The sequence below is a fragment of the Anopheles aquasalis genome, chromosome 3, assembly GCF_943734665.1.
Source record: "Anopheles aquasalis chromosome 3, idAnoAquaMG_Q_19, whole genome shotgun sequence".
Lineage (NCBI taxonomy): Eukaryota > Metazoa > Arthropoda > Insecta > Diptera > Culicidae > Anopheles > Anopheles aquasalis.
Genome location: NC_064878.1, coordinates 8814935 through 8830000, shown reverse-complemented (window position 1 = coordinate 8830000; position 15066 = coordinate 8814935). Strand labels below are relative to the sequence as shown.

Below are 15066 nucleotides of genomic sequence, written 5' to 3'. Positions count from 1 at the left end.
GAGACCGTACAAACATAAACACACCTGGCAAACCGGTGGGGGCAAAAAAGGTGCGTTTCGGAGAGATATAGACAACCACCGCGTTGAGTACCACCGTGGAGGGAACTCGTGAGTCTCGCGAGTTTTCTCACGAAACGTGGCCGCACAAAAACCAACGCACAGTTTGACAGTTCCAACCCCAGCCTATACTGCGAGAGACCAACATCCCGCAGTTGTGGCGCCGCTCTCATCGTCGTGTCTTGTTTGTGTTGTGCTTCCCAAGAAGAGGTATAGTCCACAGGTACACAGAACGAAACGGGTTGCGTTTTGGTGAAGAGAATTTTGTGATTAAAAATACAAAATACGTGCTGCGGAACTAGCTACCTATCTTTTCGGTCGGTAGCATGCGTGTCACGTGGTGATACTACAGTTGGAAGAGCAAGTCGACAATTTACCGTGTGCTGTGCGTTTTGCGATCCAGATTATTAGCTTTACCCTCCCCGGGGGCTTATCCCGTGTACGGCCGAGTCACCCGAGCAAAAATGATGTCATCGCGTTCCAGCGAATTGGCGATGAGTTTAGGCGACCAAACGAACTTCTGTGGCAATTGTCGTGTGGAATTGTGTGAAGCATATGCGTGCGGGACAGTAGTAGGCCACTCTCGGGTGAAAGCCGTCCAGTTGCTGCGTAAACAAATCCGTGCATCTGTCATCGTCATCATGCATGCCAGTGCTGCACTCGCCGAACAGAGATGCGAGATGGAATCGGCCTGCTATTACGGGCAAATGATCTAATGTGCTAGGAGCGCTTCGTGCACAGTGGAATACAATCACATCGATGATGTTTGTTCTCACGCATCATGTTCTTAACGATTCAGGGACACCGCACGCTCTGAGTGGTGCGTCGTTTTAAGAATCGGAGGACGGCGCATTTTATTTATAGTTAACGCGAGTAGCAACGACTCTGTGGAAACAACACCACCACACACTGATATTCTTTGAAGCGAACGACGACGACGACGACAGGCGGCACAACATAAAACGAAATCAGCATTCAAGCATTTCGATTCATGCGTCGCGAGGCATCGCGAGAGCGAGTCGATTTTTGGGTGCCGTGATCCGAGATGAGTACGCTTTCTTCGAGCGTTTTCTCTTATTCACCGAATACGGAAATGGGTCGCCATTCCGGCGCGACTCGACTCGACTCGACGCTCCTCTCAGCCCACTCGTCGCTCGTCGCTGGTGTTGGGAAAGGAGGGTTTTAATTTCTGGATGGTTAACGTCTCAACTGGAGTTGAAGGTTGGGCAATCGCGTTTTTCGACCGTTTTTGGCGTCGTTGCTGGACGCGGTGTTACGTATGCGGATCGAAATTCGATCCATTTTTTCCACTTGCTGGCCAGTGGCCAGGAATAGCCCCTGGGGAATTCCCATCTGGAAGTAAAGTTCGGTTCGGTTGGCGCTGGAGCTGTGATGAGTCAAATGCTTACGCCTTCATCTCACGACGTCACCATTCAGTCACGATCTACGCCATTACTAGTGCTCTGTTGAAGCCATTACTCATGTATCTGTCACGGGGCTCTAAACTGGCGTCAATCTAAACACATGATTAGCTTTCACGGTGACATTATCGGCACTATATCGATAATTTTATGTAGGCCATTGCTTTGCTGTGATATACGTTTTTTGACATGATGATCAGCAGTTATTCTTGTTAATCATTTAAGCTCAACTGATGTAAAGACGATAAGATAACGTCGTCTTGTGATGTAATTCTCACACTACTTGAATTTCTTATCTTCAAATTGAATGGTAAACTTCCACTTAACGGCACGCGACAAGAAACGCGATAAAGGGTTTGACTAAAGGTGATAACCATAAGTGGAATTGGCCTGGTGGCCAGTGTTATCATAATTCGCGGAAGAAATGTTTACGGATATCGGAAGACTGGATTAATCAATCTCGGGAAACGCCAGCGAGCGATTCGCCAACTCAGTAACCTTTGCTTCATCGGCAGACAGTGTCACTTTGCGTTCTCCCCCGTTAGGCACAGTCCCTCAACTCCCGGGTGTAATAGTTAGAAGCCGTACCTCAACACCAGTCGATCAGCAACAGAATCACCATGGACGAGCTAAAGGTAGAGGAAAAGTGTCAAAGAGTCGCCGTCGCAGATCCAGAGGAAAATCCTGTTAATCACTCTCTCTGTCTCTCCGTCTGTCCATTGCACTATCCAAAACCCACGTTCGGGATCTGTAGGGCCTCCTCGGTGGGGCTGGTAGGCAGCTGTTCGATGCCGCCGGTCAAGCGATAACGAGTGCGGCCACCGAGTACATTGGGAACGTCATCAACGAGATGTTCGTCAAGAAAGAAACCGATACCAAGCGGTTCCTGCCGAGCATCAAAAACATGAAAGTGGTAAGTGGTTCGTCCATAGCAGCACCGCAAGCACCAATGATACGGAGATCTATTCACCAAAAAAGATGTCATGCCACGTCGCGTCGCCCAAGGTCAACCGTATAGAGTAGCGTAGAGTGCCGCTAATGCTGCTGATTGCTCCCTCCCCACCCACCCAGTGTGTTAGGTTCATTGGCGCATAAAAAATCAAGCGAACAGAGAGTGCCCTCACTCAGACCAAGATGGCGAGAGGCAGCGAGTATAGTAGTAGTGGAATGATGATTACCGTCTCCGGTCCAACATGTCGTGTGCGGTGCCGGTAGTGATCGGATGGAATGGATGTGTTTACAATTGTCAGTCGGCACAGCGAATTATCACAAATTAACATCGCACACCGAACTCGTTCCCGGAGCCGCCAGCTTGGCGGTTGTCCTTGCTAAAACCACCCCAGGCACGCCACATTCCAGTGCAAACGACGACGACGATGATTGTGTGGTGCTATTCGAGGCTGCCTCTCGAGCACGTTTCAAACAATCAGTTGCAGTTGTCCCTAGCAACGAACGCCAGCAGGTGCACCAGGGTTAACCTTCGCAAAACGCACGCGGTTGCTTTCGTGGTGTGTACCCCGAAAACGGTGCTTGCTGAGTCAATCACGAAGAAAGGCATAGGCCAAGCGCCACTAACTAGCATTGGCAACGGTCGTAATAGGCATAATGTTGATTGGTTATTGGTTGTTTTATGATGCTCATACATTATCTTACTTAAAGTGTCAAAACAGCAATTCGAAACGAATAGAAATTACAATGCCTGTATATGCTAACGAATTAATTACACGACCAGCAAATGTGCAGGCTCACTATATCGGTCACTGTAATCCCTGCCGTCGCGCACCGTTAGCACTACTCGTCCACCCCGCTCCCACCAACTGCAATGAACTGCAATTATCGAACACCAATTAAGATCCCATTTTCTTCATCCACCCCATTCTCGGGCGTTGATACGTTGAGCGAAAGTAAATAATTACCAAAGTTTTGTTGCCGTTTTGCCACATTCCGCCTTCTGCGTTTAACTTAGCACGCTCGCTGCGAAAGTCTCAATGCCAACTCAATGCGATATGAATAGTGCACTGGAGCTAAACAGGGAACAGGGCACACCCACCAGTCTAACCCTTTCCGCCACCGTTCGTTATGTTTGATTTTGAAGCGAGAGCAAAACAAAGCACAGCAAAAAAAAAAAGAACCCGCGAACTGTTTGTTAGCAACATACCGCCAGCCAGGCTCACGGCTTCTCTTCCTCTTTCTTCTATCGCTCGGAGTTCTATCGCTTCGAATTTCCCGCCCGGGAATCGGCCCTATAGTCGGTCGGGTTCGATGGAAAGTTCTTTCCTATCGCACTGCCAGTATTGCGTGGTACTAGCTCGAGTTCGATTCACTCGACGACGACTACTGCTGCTGCTCTTGGGACAACTGCATAAAACTCATTATTCATTTCGTTCCACGCGAAATGGACGATGCGTCTTGTCGGATTGGTATCGTTAGTCGGCAGGAGTGTGCCCTGGCCACCGCTTCAGTGGATGATAAGCCACTCGACACCGCTGACCGCAAAAAGAGGAAACTGAAGTCAGCGATCGAAGAGAGTCGCATCGTTAGTGTCTCGAAGGCGCTGCCTCGTCTCGGTTTACGTGGCCGTCTGAGGCGCAATCGGTTTAAGGATGTTTCGGCGGAGGTGAGTTCCAGGCGCAAGTTTGACGAACAGAGCACGCAATCATCGTTAAACACTTTGTGGCTGCAAGGCACGCGTTATACTGTACGAATTCGTCAGAATAGAAATGACTTCGTTCGTTTTATCAACAACCCAGTGGTCTCTTGCCTTATCACTCTCCTCTCTCAGCAGGTCTGTGTAGTGAAAGCATACATCTGTTGAAGGTTATGAACACGTACTGCATAGCAGCCTGTGATGGTTGCTAGCAGCAGGGTGCCACAGTAGTGGTCAGCAGTGGATTCAATGTCAAAACACCAGGGAGTCTCAGCAGGCCTTGGTGTAAGGGTTTCCGCTTCCGTTTTATGACGAATGCTGACTCAAGAATTACTCTGTTGCGGCAGTACTACGGGTCAGCTTATCGGTATCAGTACGATGCGACGAATTGACGCAAAAACTCACGATTTTTGCTCTCATCTAAATCATCCTCTTTACTGTCCTGGTCATCACAGCCTTTATGCAGGACATCCACATCACCATCACCACCGCAGAGATCATCGGCATAGACAACATTGTCCAGTGCATTGCCGTCGATTGCCACGGATACCGACAACCGCACGTGGTCATCGGGTGCTTAGGATGTCAATGTTATCCGATTTCGAAGCAACATTTTCCTGAACTTTTATTACGTCACATCCGCACCCTTCTAACCAGTTCCGTCTTCTTGTTCCTCGTTTTTTTCAAGCTCGGTGAACGTTCCAGTGGTGGCCGATCAGCCTTTGACGTCCAAGATTTCTACCAAATCCGTCAGCAATGCCTCGAAAATGGCAGCCTGTTCGAGGATCCGGAGTTCCCCGCGACCGCCTCCTCGCTAATGTACTCGAAACGTCCCGATCGCCACTACGAGTGGTTACGTCCGCACGAGATCTGCGATGCACCGGAGTTTTTCGTCGAAGGATTCTCACGGTTCGATGTGCAGCAGGGTGAGCTGGGTGATTGCTGGTTACTGGCCGCCTGTGCCAACCTCACGCAAGACCAGAAGATGTTCCTGCGCGTCGTACCGGAAGATAACAGTTTGGAGGAGAATTATGCCGGTGTGTGTCACTTCCGTTTCTGGCAGTATGGCAAGTGGGTGGACGTGGTGATTGACGATCGGCTACCGACGTACCGCGGCCAGTTGATCTACATGCGCTCGTCGGAGCAGAACGAGTTCTGGAGTGCGCTGCTGGAGAAAGCGTACGCGAAGCTGCACGGTTCGTACGAATCGCTGCGCGGTGGCACAACCTGCGAAGCGATGGAAGATTTTACCGGCGGTGTGGCGGAAATGTACGACCTCAAGGATCAAACGCCACCGAATCTGTTCGAGATCATCGAGAAGGGCTTCAAGCGAAACTCGATGTTCGGCTGCAGCATTGAGGCCGATCCGCACGTCCTGGAGGCGGAAACACCGGAAGGGTTAATCCGTGGCCACGCTTACTCGATCACCAAGATTCAGCTGGTCGATATCGAAACGCCGGGCCGGTCGGGCAAGATACCGCTGATCCGGCTGCGTAATCCTTGGGGAAACGAAGCCGAATGGAATGGCCCGTGGAGTGACAAGTCGGCGGAATGGCGCTACATCCCGGATGAGCAGAAGCAAGAGCTCGGTCTTAACTTTGATCACGATGGCGAATTCTGGATGTCGTACCGAGATTTTACGCGGTACTTTGATCGGATGGAAATTTGTAACTTGAGTCCGGACTCGCTGAGCGACGATGTGCTGAGCCGAGGCAAGATTCGCTGGGAGATGTCGATGTTCGAGGGTGAATGGGCGATCGGCAGTACGGCTGGGGGGTGCCGGAACTATCTCGACACGTTCTGGCACAACCCACAGTACGTGATCCGGCTGGAGGATCCGGATGAGGACGATGAGGAGGGAAACTGTACGGTGATCATTGCGTTGCTGCAGAAGAATCGTCGCTCGCGGCGCAATATGGGTGTCGAGTGCCTTACGATCGGTTTTGCCGTGTACCGGGTGAGCGAGCGTGATCTCGCGCAGAAACCGCTGAAGATGAACTTCTTCAAGTACAATGCATCGGCCGCACGTTCGCCGGCTTTCATTAACTTGCGGGAGGTGAGCTGTCGCTTCAAGCTTCCGCCTGGAACGTACGTTATCGTACCGTCGACGTTCGAGCCGAACGAGGAGGGCGAGTTCATTATCCGCGTGTTCTCCGAAACGGCCAACAGTATGATGGAAAACGATGAGCATGTCGGCATCGGCGACATTGATGATCGGGTAAGTTTTGATAGTAGGAGATGAAAGAAAAACCTTTGAACGAATCAACTAATAATAATTGTTGCTTTGCTTTCGCGTGCCCTTGCAGATCGCACCAGAAGACCCCGGTTTCACGCAACCGTCCCCCCAGCGGCAAGCCATGGAACGACTGTTCCTGGATGTGGCCGGTGAGGACGGTGAAGTGGATTGGGTCGAGCTGAAGCGCATTCTCGATCACTCCTTCCGCGATGGTAAGTGTCGGGGGATAGTGGTTGGGAGGTGGGGTCCTTATTTACTTGAATTAGTGTTGACGCTCCCGTCGGTAGCTCCGTACGTTTTGTTGATGAATGGATGTTTGATTGGACAACGCGTTGAGGGAATATGTAGGGCACGGATACGTGGATCGAACGGTCACGGAAACGGTTTGTGCTAATTTTGCTAATTTCTCGTTTCATGCATGCTCAGATACCGATTCCGAAGTTGAAATAGAACTGGCCGTTGGTCCCTAGGAGACTTACAATCAAAATTGAAACTAATCGAAATTGGGTGATCGTTTCGAAGTTGATCGGATTGAATGAAGCAAAACTTTGGCACCAAAAATTGAAAAGCACAAAGGGTGGAGTTCAATGAAAATCCTTGTCTGTTATGTCCTTCGTTAAAGCGCAGATCATTTAGAAAATGGGCACTTATGTTTAGTGATGCCGATGGGATTCTGAGATTTCTTTTCTGAGTTTTTAGATTGAGTTTCTGAAAATTAATCGTTGCCTGTGGCCAGAAGGGTACATACTCTTATAATTGTTTGCAAATTGCAATCCATATCTTATTGGTTTCAAGGGTAGGTTTTAAAAGAAACTTGATTGTACTAAATTGGTCCTTGTGAAAAGAAATGCAGCGTTTTTGAGGCTGATTATGCGATGAAGAATTTAAAAAGAGTGCCAGTATAGCAAAGGCGTGAAAAAAATTGACAACCAGTTCTTCCCAAAAGAGTCGATTTTTTAAAATTAGGATTGTCCGGAAATAACGAAACACTAAAAAATGAATATCAGCAACATCATGTCGATGAAGAACTGGTGGAACTAGCTCGTCAAAATCTTCTCAGAGCAAATAGGCTGTGTCCTATGATGAAAGGTAATAATGGACAAATAGTGGACGATTCTTCCCGATTTTTTCGTGTAATTCTTTAAAATTTCCTTACCCTTCCCTGAAAAAGAAACTATTTCAAATGATTGAATAGTCTACGACAAATGCACGCATTCACCAATGCTCCTCCTTCTAAATGATCTTAAGCTTTGACGTTAAAACTCCAAACGGTTATCCACCGCCAAACGATTAGTCTGTGTTCCTTGTCGTTGAAATGATTGGCATAATCGTATGTCTTGTTGAGTTTAGTTTGTAATGTATTGCACCTAGAAATGTTATTTGTTTTTTTTTTTTGTAATCTGTTGTACGATCCTTCATCCATTCGCGATCCTTTAATAACCTTCATTATCCGTTTGCGTCGCATACTAATTAACTATCGAAACCTCATACTCCCATTTCATGTTCTAACATTTAACGTGTTCTGTTGTTGGGTGTTCTTGTGGCCAACGGCAACAACCGGATCCTTCGCTCCGTTCCATTCACGATCCCAATTTGCATCGCTCCATCATCCATCCATCGTTCCATTCGTCCATCACACCTCAAAACCACGTCACATGCGGGGGAAACTGACCGTAACGCGGTTGCGTTTGCGTTTGAAATGACACTGGCCCGATCTGACCTGACACCGATGGTGTGGCGTACTGTCCCCTCTTCGCCCCACCTTCGTAATTCGGGTTTTGTAGATTTGCCAAAAACGTCGTCACTGAACGGGCTGAATCACCAGACGTACGCGGCGACACAGAACGCGGACAACTACGCTCCCGGGGGTGGCGGTGGTCCCGGCGCCGGTGGTCTCGAGGATCTGTTAGGTATGCTGATGAACATGTGCTGCAAGGGAGTGCTCGGAGGCGACGACAGCAATGGTAACCGTGGCCCGTCCGGTCCCGCCAATCTCGACAGTCAAATAGTAACGAACCAACGGCCGCTGCACGGTGAGAGCTAACTGCATTTGTAACTTCTTTCCACAGTTTTTTTCGTGTTTTTGTGTTTTTCTCTTGTGTGCAAGCAAGTTTTGGGTGATCTCCAGTGGACACCAAGTGCTTTGCACGATAAAGAGTGTGTTTTTTGATGGTGGAATTCACTTTTGCAATTCAGGAGCGGGAGGGGGGCTAGTTTCGGTTTCGATACCAAATCCATTGCGCTTCTCCAGTATATTAGGTGTATAACTTGGTTCTTTCGATTCTATTAAAATATGTATTTTTTTGCGAGAAGGTCACTGCCCCAGATGTTTGGTTTTTTTTTTAAATAGGACGATTAACGATTGTTTTTTAAGTAGGTTAGATGATATTGACTATAAAATACTTTTTCTAGAGTTTAAAATGCCCAGTACAAAACCTGAAAAGTTATTTTCCTTTCTTTTATTTATAAAAAAAGGGTTGCTGTAAGTTTTCGTTTGATTTAAGCTTATAACGAATAAGTTCTGAATATTTTACCCTTAAAGACAAAAAGACGATCGGCTCAACAAAACAAAATGAAATGATAGTTTGAAGGGTAAAAAAATCGAAAAAACTGTTTTATACATCTACTATCATTGAAATTTATGTTCGATTCCATGTACCGTGTGTTGTAAACTGCTTTTTTTCTGTGCGAACAGACATACCCTTTTCGGAATGTTAATGCGCTCTTACAAAGCCAATGGGGCTTTATTTGTGCTTCGAATAAATGTAAACATTTTGTGGCTTCTGCGGTTTTACGTTGCGACCATCCTTTCATCCGTCATCTCAGAACTGTCGAACTGTGCCAACTCATGTACGATCGAATCATGTAGCTTCAAATATTTCTGTTCAACAATATTGTCTTATCTTTACTCGTTCACGTGTCAAGCCTATGCCACGGTTATGCTGATCCGTTCACTCGGATCCAAGCATCATCACCCTGCCTTGGTGTGCTCCGCTATCTGCTGGCAGGTAAACGGAATGGTAGTGAGATGTGAACGGAAATTTTTGCGCCAAAATTCATAAACCAAAGCTTTCTGTGTAGTTGTAGAAGTGCTAGCTGATCATCAATCAAATAGCTACAATTGGACCAACACAGAGCTCGGTGATTTCCGTTCAACGTATTTGCTATATGCGTGTTTGAATTATGTTGTTCTGTTTAGCATGAGAGTTTATGAGAGCAAAGGTTTACTTTCCTACAGCACCATTTCCACCGAATTGAAACACCACCACCCATTTCCAACTAATGAACGATCGTAGTTTTTTGCAAAAAGTTTCTTTCCAGCATTCTTTTCCAGCATCGATCGATTAGTGCTGAAGCTGCTTCTCGAACTCTTGTTCGAAATGATTCCTGTAGATCCTTTCTACCCCTTCCCTTCGTATTATATGTCTTTCCCCCGAAAACATGAGGGCGCAATCAATCGATGACTAATAGGACTTTTTCATTTTGTTTCATCTCTTCCCTCCTTCGGCACGCCCCACTATTTAGATAACATATCGGCGGAAGGATTTTCCAAAGATGTTTGCCGTGCAATGGTCGCCATGCTGGACGTGGACCACACCGGTAAGCTCGGATTCGACGAGTTCCAGCAGCTTCTCACCGATATCGCCAAATGGAAGGCCGTGTTCAAACTTTACGATACGGAGGGTACGGGTCGGTTGAGTGCGTTCCAGTTGCGTGAAGCACTTAACTCGGCCGGTTACCATCTGAATAATCGCATTCTGAATGCACTGGTGCATCGGTACGGATCGCGCAGTGGTACGATACCGTTCGATGATTTCATCATGTGCGCAGTCAAGATTAAAACCATGATTGGTAAGTAATCGATTTCGGTGATCCACTGAGGCTCCTCTTCTTAACGATTTCCCATTCCCACCCTCAAACAGAAATCTTCCGCGAGCGGGACCCCGACGGTTCGAATCAGGCCACCTTCAGCATGGACGACTGGGTCGAGAAAACGCTCTACTCTTAAGCGAGGCTGCGGCTGATGATTGTTTTTTTTTTACGGCAATGAGGCTCGCGCTGAGAGTTTAGTTGTCTTTAGTAACTCGCTCCTCGAAATCAACCAGAGCGACGCGAACAAAACGGAATCGTTTCGTATTAAGATATCAAGAAGAAGCGTCCAACAGCGAAAGCGTTGTCTAGTTGTAAGAATTGGAAGAATTCGTTATTGTTTGTTTGTTTTTTTAAAGTAAAACAACGTTTAAAGCATTTTTCTGATATTTCGCTCTCCATGTTGTACCCACTTAGCGTTATGCGATACGCATGCGCCCTTATGATGCGCTTCAGGCCCGCGGGGAAGGCCCGTGGTCTACATCAAATCGTTTTGAAACGGAACTTTTAACATCACTTATTGTCTCGACGTGCTTATGAACATCGTAAAAGTTTTTAAAACGTAAAGTATGAGATACTTTGAAAATAATGCAACAAAACAACAACAACAACAACAACAAAAAACCACTGTGAGAACAAATGATATCCATCGCTACCGTTACCGACGGCCAATTAACGGAAATGTCGGTGGCCTTTCCCGTTACATCGAAATGTAACTTATTCTCGAAGAACTATTTAAAGTAACGAATAAAGGATTGTATTTATGAGCCAATATCCGGCAGTGTTTATGTGTGTATTTTCCCAAAATCCGACCTGTTAGCGTTTTCTAACGCGTGGTTTTATCTTGACAAATCTCGAGATACCGAGAACAATTTACGTAGAACGATGAAATGTGCTCCTGAACCAATGACCAATGAAGCGTTTGCACGTGAAAACCCCTTGAAACTTGGTGGAATCGGCCAGATCACAGAACAGAAGCGGACTGTGTTTGACGTCCAAACGACGTGTTTCCCAGAATATGATAGGATACCAGCGTAATGTTTGCGTACTTCGATCAGCAAACATTAACAAATGTAGAGCGCCCAAAGACCATAATTGGGCAAATGTTCGGTAAATGTTGACGTCCCTTTTTTTCCATACGTCAGCATGCTGAGATGATAGCTGCGTGCGTGGTATCTTCGCCGTTAAATACAGCTGCGCACAGCGCAACCATTGATAAAGCTGTCCTGGGACAATTTTAGGTTTCCGTGGTTATCTTTTAAACTTTCGCAAACGTTGGCTCACTCAGGCCAACGAGCCCCCGAAACGTTGTGACTGTTTCGGGGAAAAGAGTACAGTCCAAGTTTTGGTGTCGATTTGATTGGTTTGGTCAGTCAATCAGTCAGTCAATTCCATTTTACGCTCGCCGGGAGAACGATGAAGGAAAACGATCCTGTTGTATCAGAGCAACAAAAAAGAATGTCGAAGATGGTTTCCAAAGATCACTCTCAGGGTAGGAGAAAGTGTTTCAAACGGATCGCGTTCGATCAGAATGGGGTGAGTGTTTCAGTTTTCCGATTAAAAGGCGCCCAATTTCGGGCGGCCCCTAGCGAACGGTTTTGTGTCACCGTGTCCTTCTCTTCCAGGGCGTAGTGCCAGCGAACTCGAATACCATGTCCATCGGATGGGACGTGCAGGATTTTTCCCACCTGCGGGACGAGTGCGTGAAAAACAAGTGCCATTTCGTGGATCCTCTGTTTCCGGCCGATGATTCCTCGCTCTACGGACCAGAAGGGCCAATGAAGGAAGACCAGCTAGAGGGAAAGATCGTGTGGAAGCGTCCTACCGAGATCTGCGAAGAGCCAAAGTTCACCACCGACGGAATCTCACGATTCGACATCCAACTGGGACGACTGAAGAATAGCTGGTTGATCACGGCACTCGTCAGTCTCACCGCACATCCGACCCTCCTCGACCGGGTCGTCCCGGTGGACAACTACAAGACCGATGGCGAGGCGTATGCCGGGATCTATCACTTTCGCTTCTGGCGCTTCGGTCAGTGGTACGACGTGGTGATCGATGATCGACTGCCAACGGTCGGTGGTGAGCTCGTCTACATGCGCTCTTCGGCAAAGGACGAGTTCTGGAGTGCGCTGTTGGAGAAGGCGTACGCGAAGCTTCACGGTTCGTACGCAGCACTCCAACGGGGACTCGCCGGTGAGGCAATGGTCGATCTGACGGGTGGTATATCCGAAAGCTACAGCACAAAGTATAACTCGCAGAGTTTGCTCCCGATCATGGAGTGTGCGGGCCAGAGTGCGCTGGTTAGTTGCTGCATCGACGGTAGTGCCGTGGGAACGGTGACCCCGCAGGGACTTGTCGTCGGTTACTCATATGCGATCACGAAAGCGGTAACAGTGCTGCTAGAGGACGGTTCACAGTCGATCTCGCTGGTACGCCTCCGTAGTCCGATTGCGGACGGAAAAGAGTGGAATGGCGATTGGTCGGACAAGTGTGGAAAGTGGAGAAAAGTTTCACCGGAAATGAAACGCTCGCTAGGAGCCGTAGATCAAGCGGATGGTGAGTTCTGGATGTGTCTGGACAATTTTATCCAGCACTTCGACCGGATGGACGTCTGCAATCTGACCGTAACCGGATTGAATGCAATCGGGCCGACGGATGAGGCTCATGCTGGCTGGCTGGAGAAGTGCTATACGGGCCAGTGGGAGAAAAATGTGTCAGCCGGTGGCTCTATCGATTGTTCCGAAACCCACTGGAAAAATCCACAGTACGTGATTGAACTGAAGCCTTCGTCAGGCGGTGATAGTGATGGGACAGCCGGGCGTCCGTGGACGTTGATCGTGTCGTTAATGCAAAAGGAGCACCGCACCAAGGCGCAGGATGCTAGTGAATGGTTACCGATTGGATTTGCGCTCTACGAGTTAGCGTCAAGCGAGGGAATTGCGTCACCGCTGCCCAAAGAGTGGTTCGATCATCAGACTCGCATCCGTTGCTGTGCCCACAAATGTCGACGCGAAGCGACGGAGCGTTTCGAGCTGGCAGCCGGTACCTACGTCCTCATACCTTCGACCACAAAGCCCAACCAGGTCGGTGACTTTATGCTGCGAGTATACTCCAGGGCTGAGATCGGTATGGAGGAAAATGACTGCGTACAGTTGGCCTGTGTACCAAAGTTGAGGCCCAACGATGCCCTATGCGAGACGATTCGGGGAAAGGCGGAGAAAATGTTCATCAGTTTTCATAACGGGCAAGGGGAACTGGACTGGATGCAGCTAAAGATGGTACTCGACAAGCACTACGCGAAACAGATCGAGTTGGTATCGGAGGGAATAAAAAAGGTCTACCAACGTCCAACCAACCTGACACATCCTGACGTGAAAACAAAGCTCAGTGCTAGCAAAACCGAGAGCGGTTACTCGGCATCGTTCGAATGCGAGGGCATCTTTAATTTAATCCTATGCTGTTTCCCCCGTGCATCGCCTGGGGAATTGGAACCATTCAATGATGAAGTGGAGTTGATAGGTATTTTGATCGCTCTGAAGCCATCACACATTCTGATCGTAGTAGACAGGGCCTAGGTTGAGCACCGAATTCTCTCTCTCTCGTTTCAGCCAAGGATGCGGGACCTCCGGGCTTCTCCAAGGATACCTGTCGCATGATGATCGCCATGTTGGATGAGGATGATTCCGCAACGCTGGGGAAGCGTGAATTTCTAAAGCTAATCGCCATGATCGAACAACTAAAGAAGGATTTCGAATATTTCGACACCGACCAGAGTGGCTCACTGGATAGTCCCGAGCTTAAGAACGCCCTGCGACAGTCGTCAGGCATCACGCTCAACAGGGAAATTTTAACGATACTGATGCGACGCTATAGTACGAGGGGTGAGAAAATTTGGTTTGACGATTACATTGCACTAGTGTTCAAGATGCAAACGATACGTGGTAAGTTGATTCGTGGCATTTACGTGGCGCTGGGGACTTGGGAGCAATTTAAAAAAAAAAACTATTGATCCTTCCTTCTGTTCCTTCTCGTATAGGCCATATGATCAACACCGGTTGGAACCCGAAGGAAAAACTGAGTCCGAAGATGCAGAATTTCCTTCTCACTATGTTCAAATTGTAGCAAAATAATTTGGAAGAATCCATCGCTTATTCTTTCCTTTGCTAGCTAACACTAAGACATATGTCCTTTTTGTAGTTTTTTTTATGTTTGTATTTCAAAAGTTAGTGGTAGTTTATTCGTTGTTTTTTTGCATTTATGATATCTTCTTTCATTTCGTTAGCAATTTTGTTTGCATTTTACGACAAACAGCATTTAATAGAAAATTGTTCTCTGGCACCATGTTCCGCTAATCTCTTAAAGAATCTTTGATACCTTGCTTCACTGAGAATGAAATAGCGCAGATCTTACAGCACTTGTCCTATACGGTATTAGAAGACTCGTGACCTTCGCCATGAATCACAGCATAGAAGAGGCAATTACCAGATGGCTCGCCGCGCGCTTTATCCTCCGGATATCGGGCGCTACTAGAGAGCGTTTGTGCTAGGTGAATGTGATCGCTAGGAATTCCTACTCCACAGAGAGCGCGTCCATTTTTCCTAACCTGACCAATCGACTGTGTAGGAAGCAAAAAACACGCACCTTGCTGCTGCGAACGAGTCGTTAACATGTGTTGTACAGTGACAGCCCAACCCCCAGCATGCTTTAATGTGTTTCCCTGGTGACGCTATTTTAAATATAGTCCACGTGGCCCCCCGATGGGATGATGGGTGGCGTTTCAATTTACGACATTGAACCCCGGGCTTCCCGTTGAACCCGGGCTCTTGTTCCCG

General features: G+C 47.8%; 2 protein-coding genes across 12 annotated transcripts in view; both read left to right on the top strand.

Annotated features, from left to right (window-relative positions):
* LOC126575083 (calpain-A-like) overlaps positions 1-11005 on the top strand; it is a 12723-nt gene extending 1718 nt beyond the window's left edge. The window contains exons 1-8 of one of the 11 annotated variants that reach the window (XM_050235603.1): positions 167-267; positions 1994-2113; positions 2233-2391; positions 4814-6343; positions 6432-6573; positions 8146-8394; positions 9887-10213; positions 10285-11005. In XM_050235603.1, the coding sequence (XP_050091560.1) occupies positions 2099-2113; positions 2233-2391; positions 4814-6343; positions 6432-6573; positions 8146-8394; positions 9887-10213; positions 10285-10370 (2508 nt within the window). In that variant the 5' untranslated portion in view covers positions 167-267; positions 1994-2098 and the 3' untranslated portion in view covers positions 10371-11005. Of the gene's footprint in view, positions 1-166; positions 281-333; positions 375-1993; positions 2114-2232; positions 2392-3826; positions 4096-4813; positions 6344-6431; positions 6574-8145; positions 8395-9886; positions 10214-10284 lie in introns of those variants that run through there. The other 10 variants (XM_050235604.1, XM_050235606.1, XM_050235608.1 and 7 more) reach the window with 10 other exon arrangements.
* A 693-nt stretch (positions 11006-11698) lies between these two features.
* LOC126579202 (calpain-B-like) lies at positions 11699-14376 on the top strand. The gene is made up of 4 exons (XM_050242581.1): positions 11699-11767; positions 11857-13753; positions 13843-14175; positions 14271-14376. Exons 1-4 carry the CDS (start codon positions 11699-11701, stop codon positions 14354-14356), a joined length of 2385 nt encoding a protein of 794 aa, XP_050098538.1. The 3' UTR covers positions 14357-14376.
* The last annotated feature ends 690 nt before the right edge of the window (positions 14377-15066 follow it).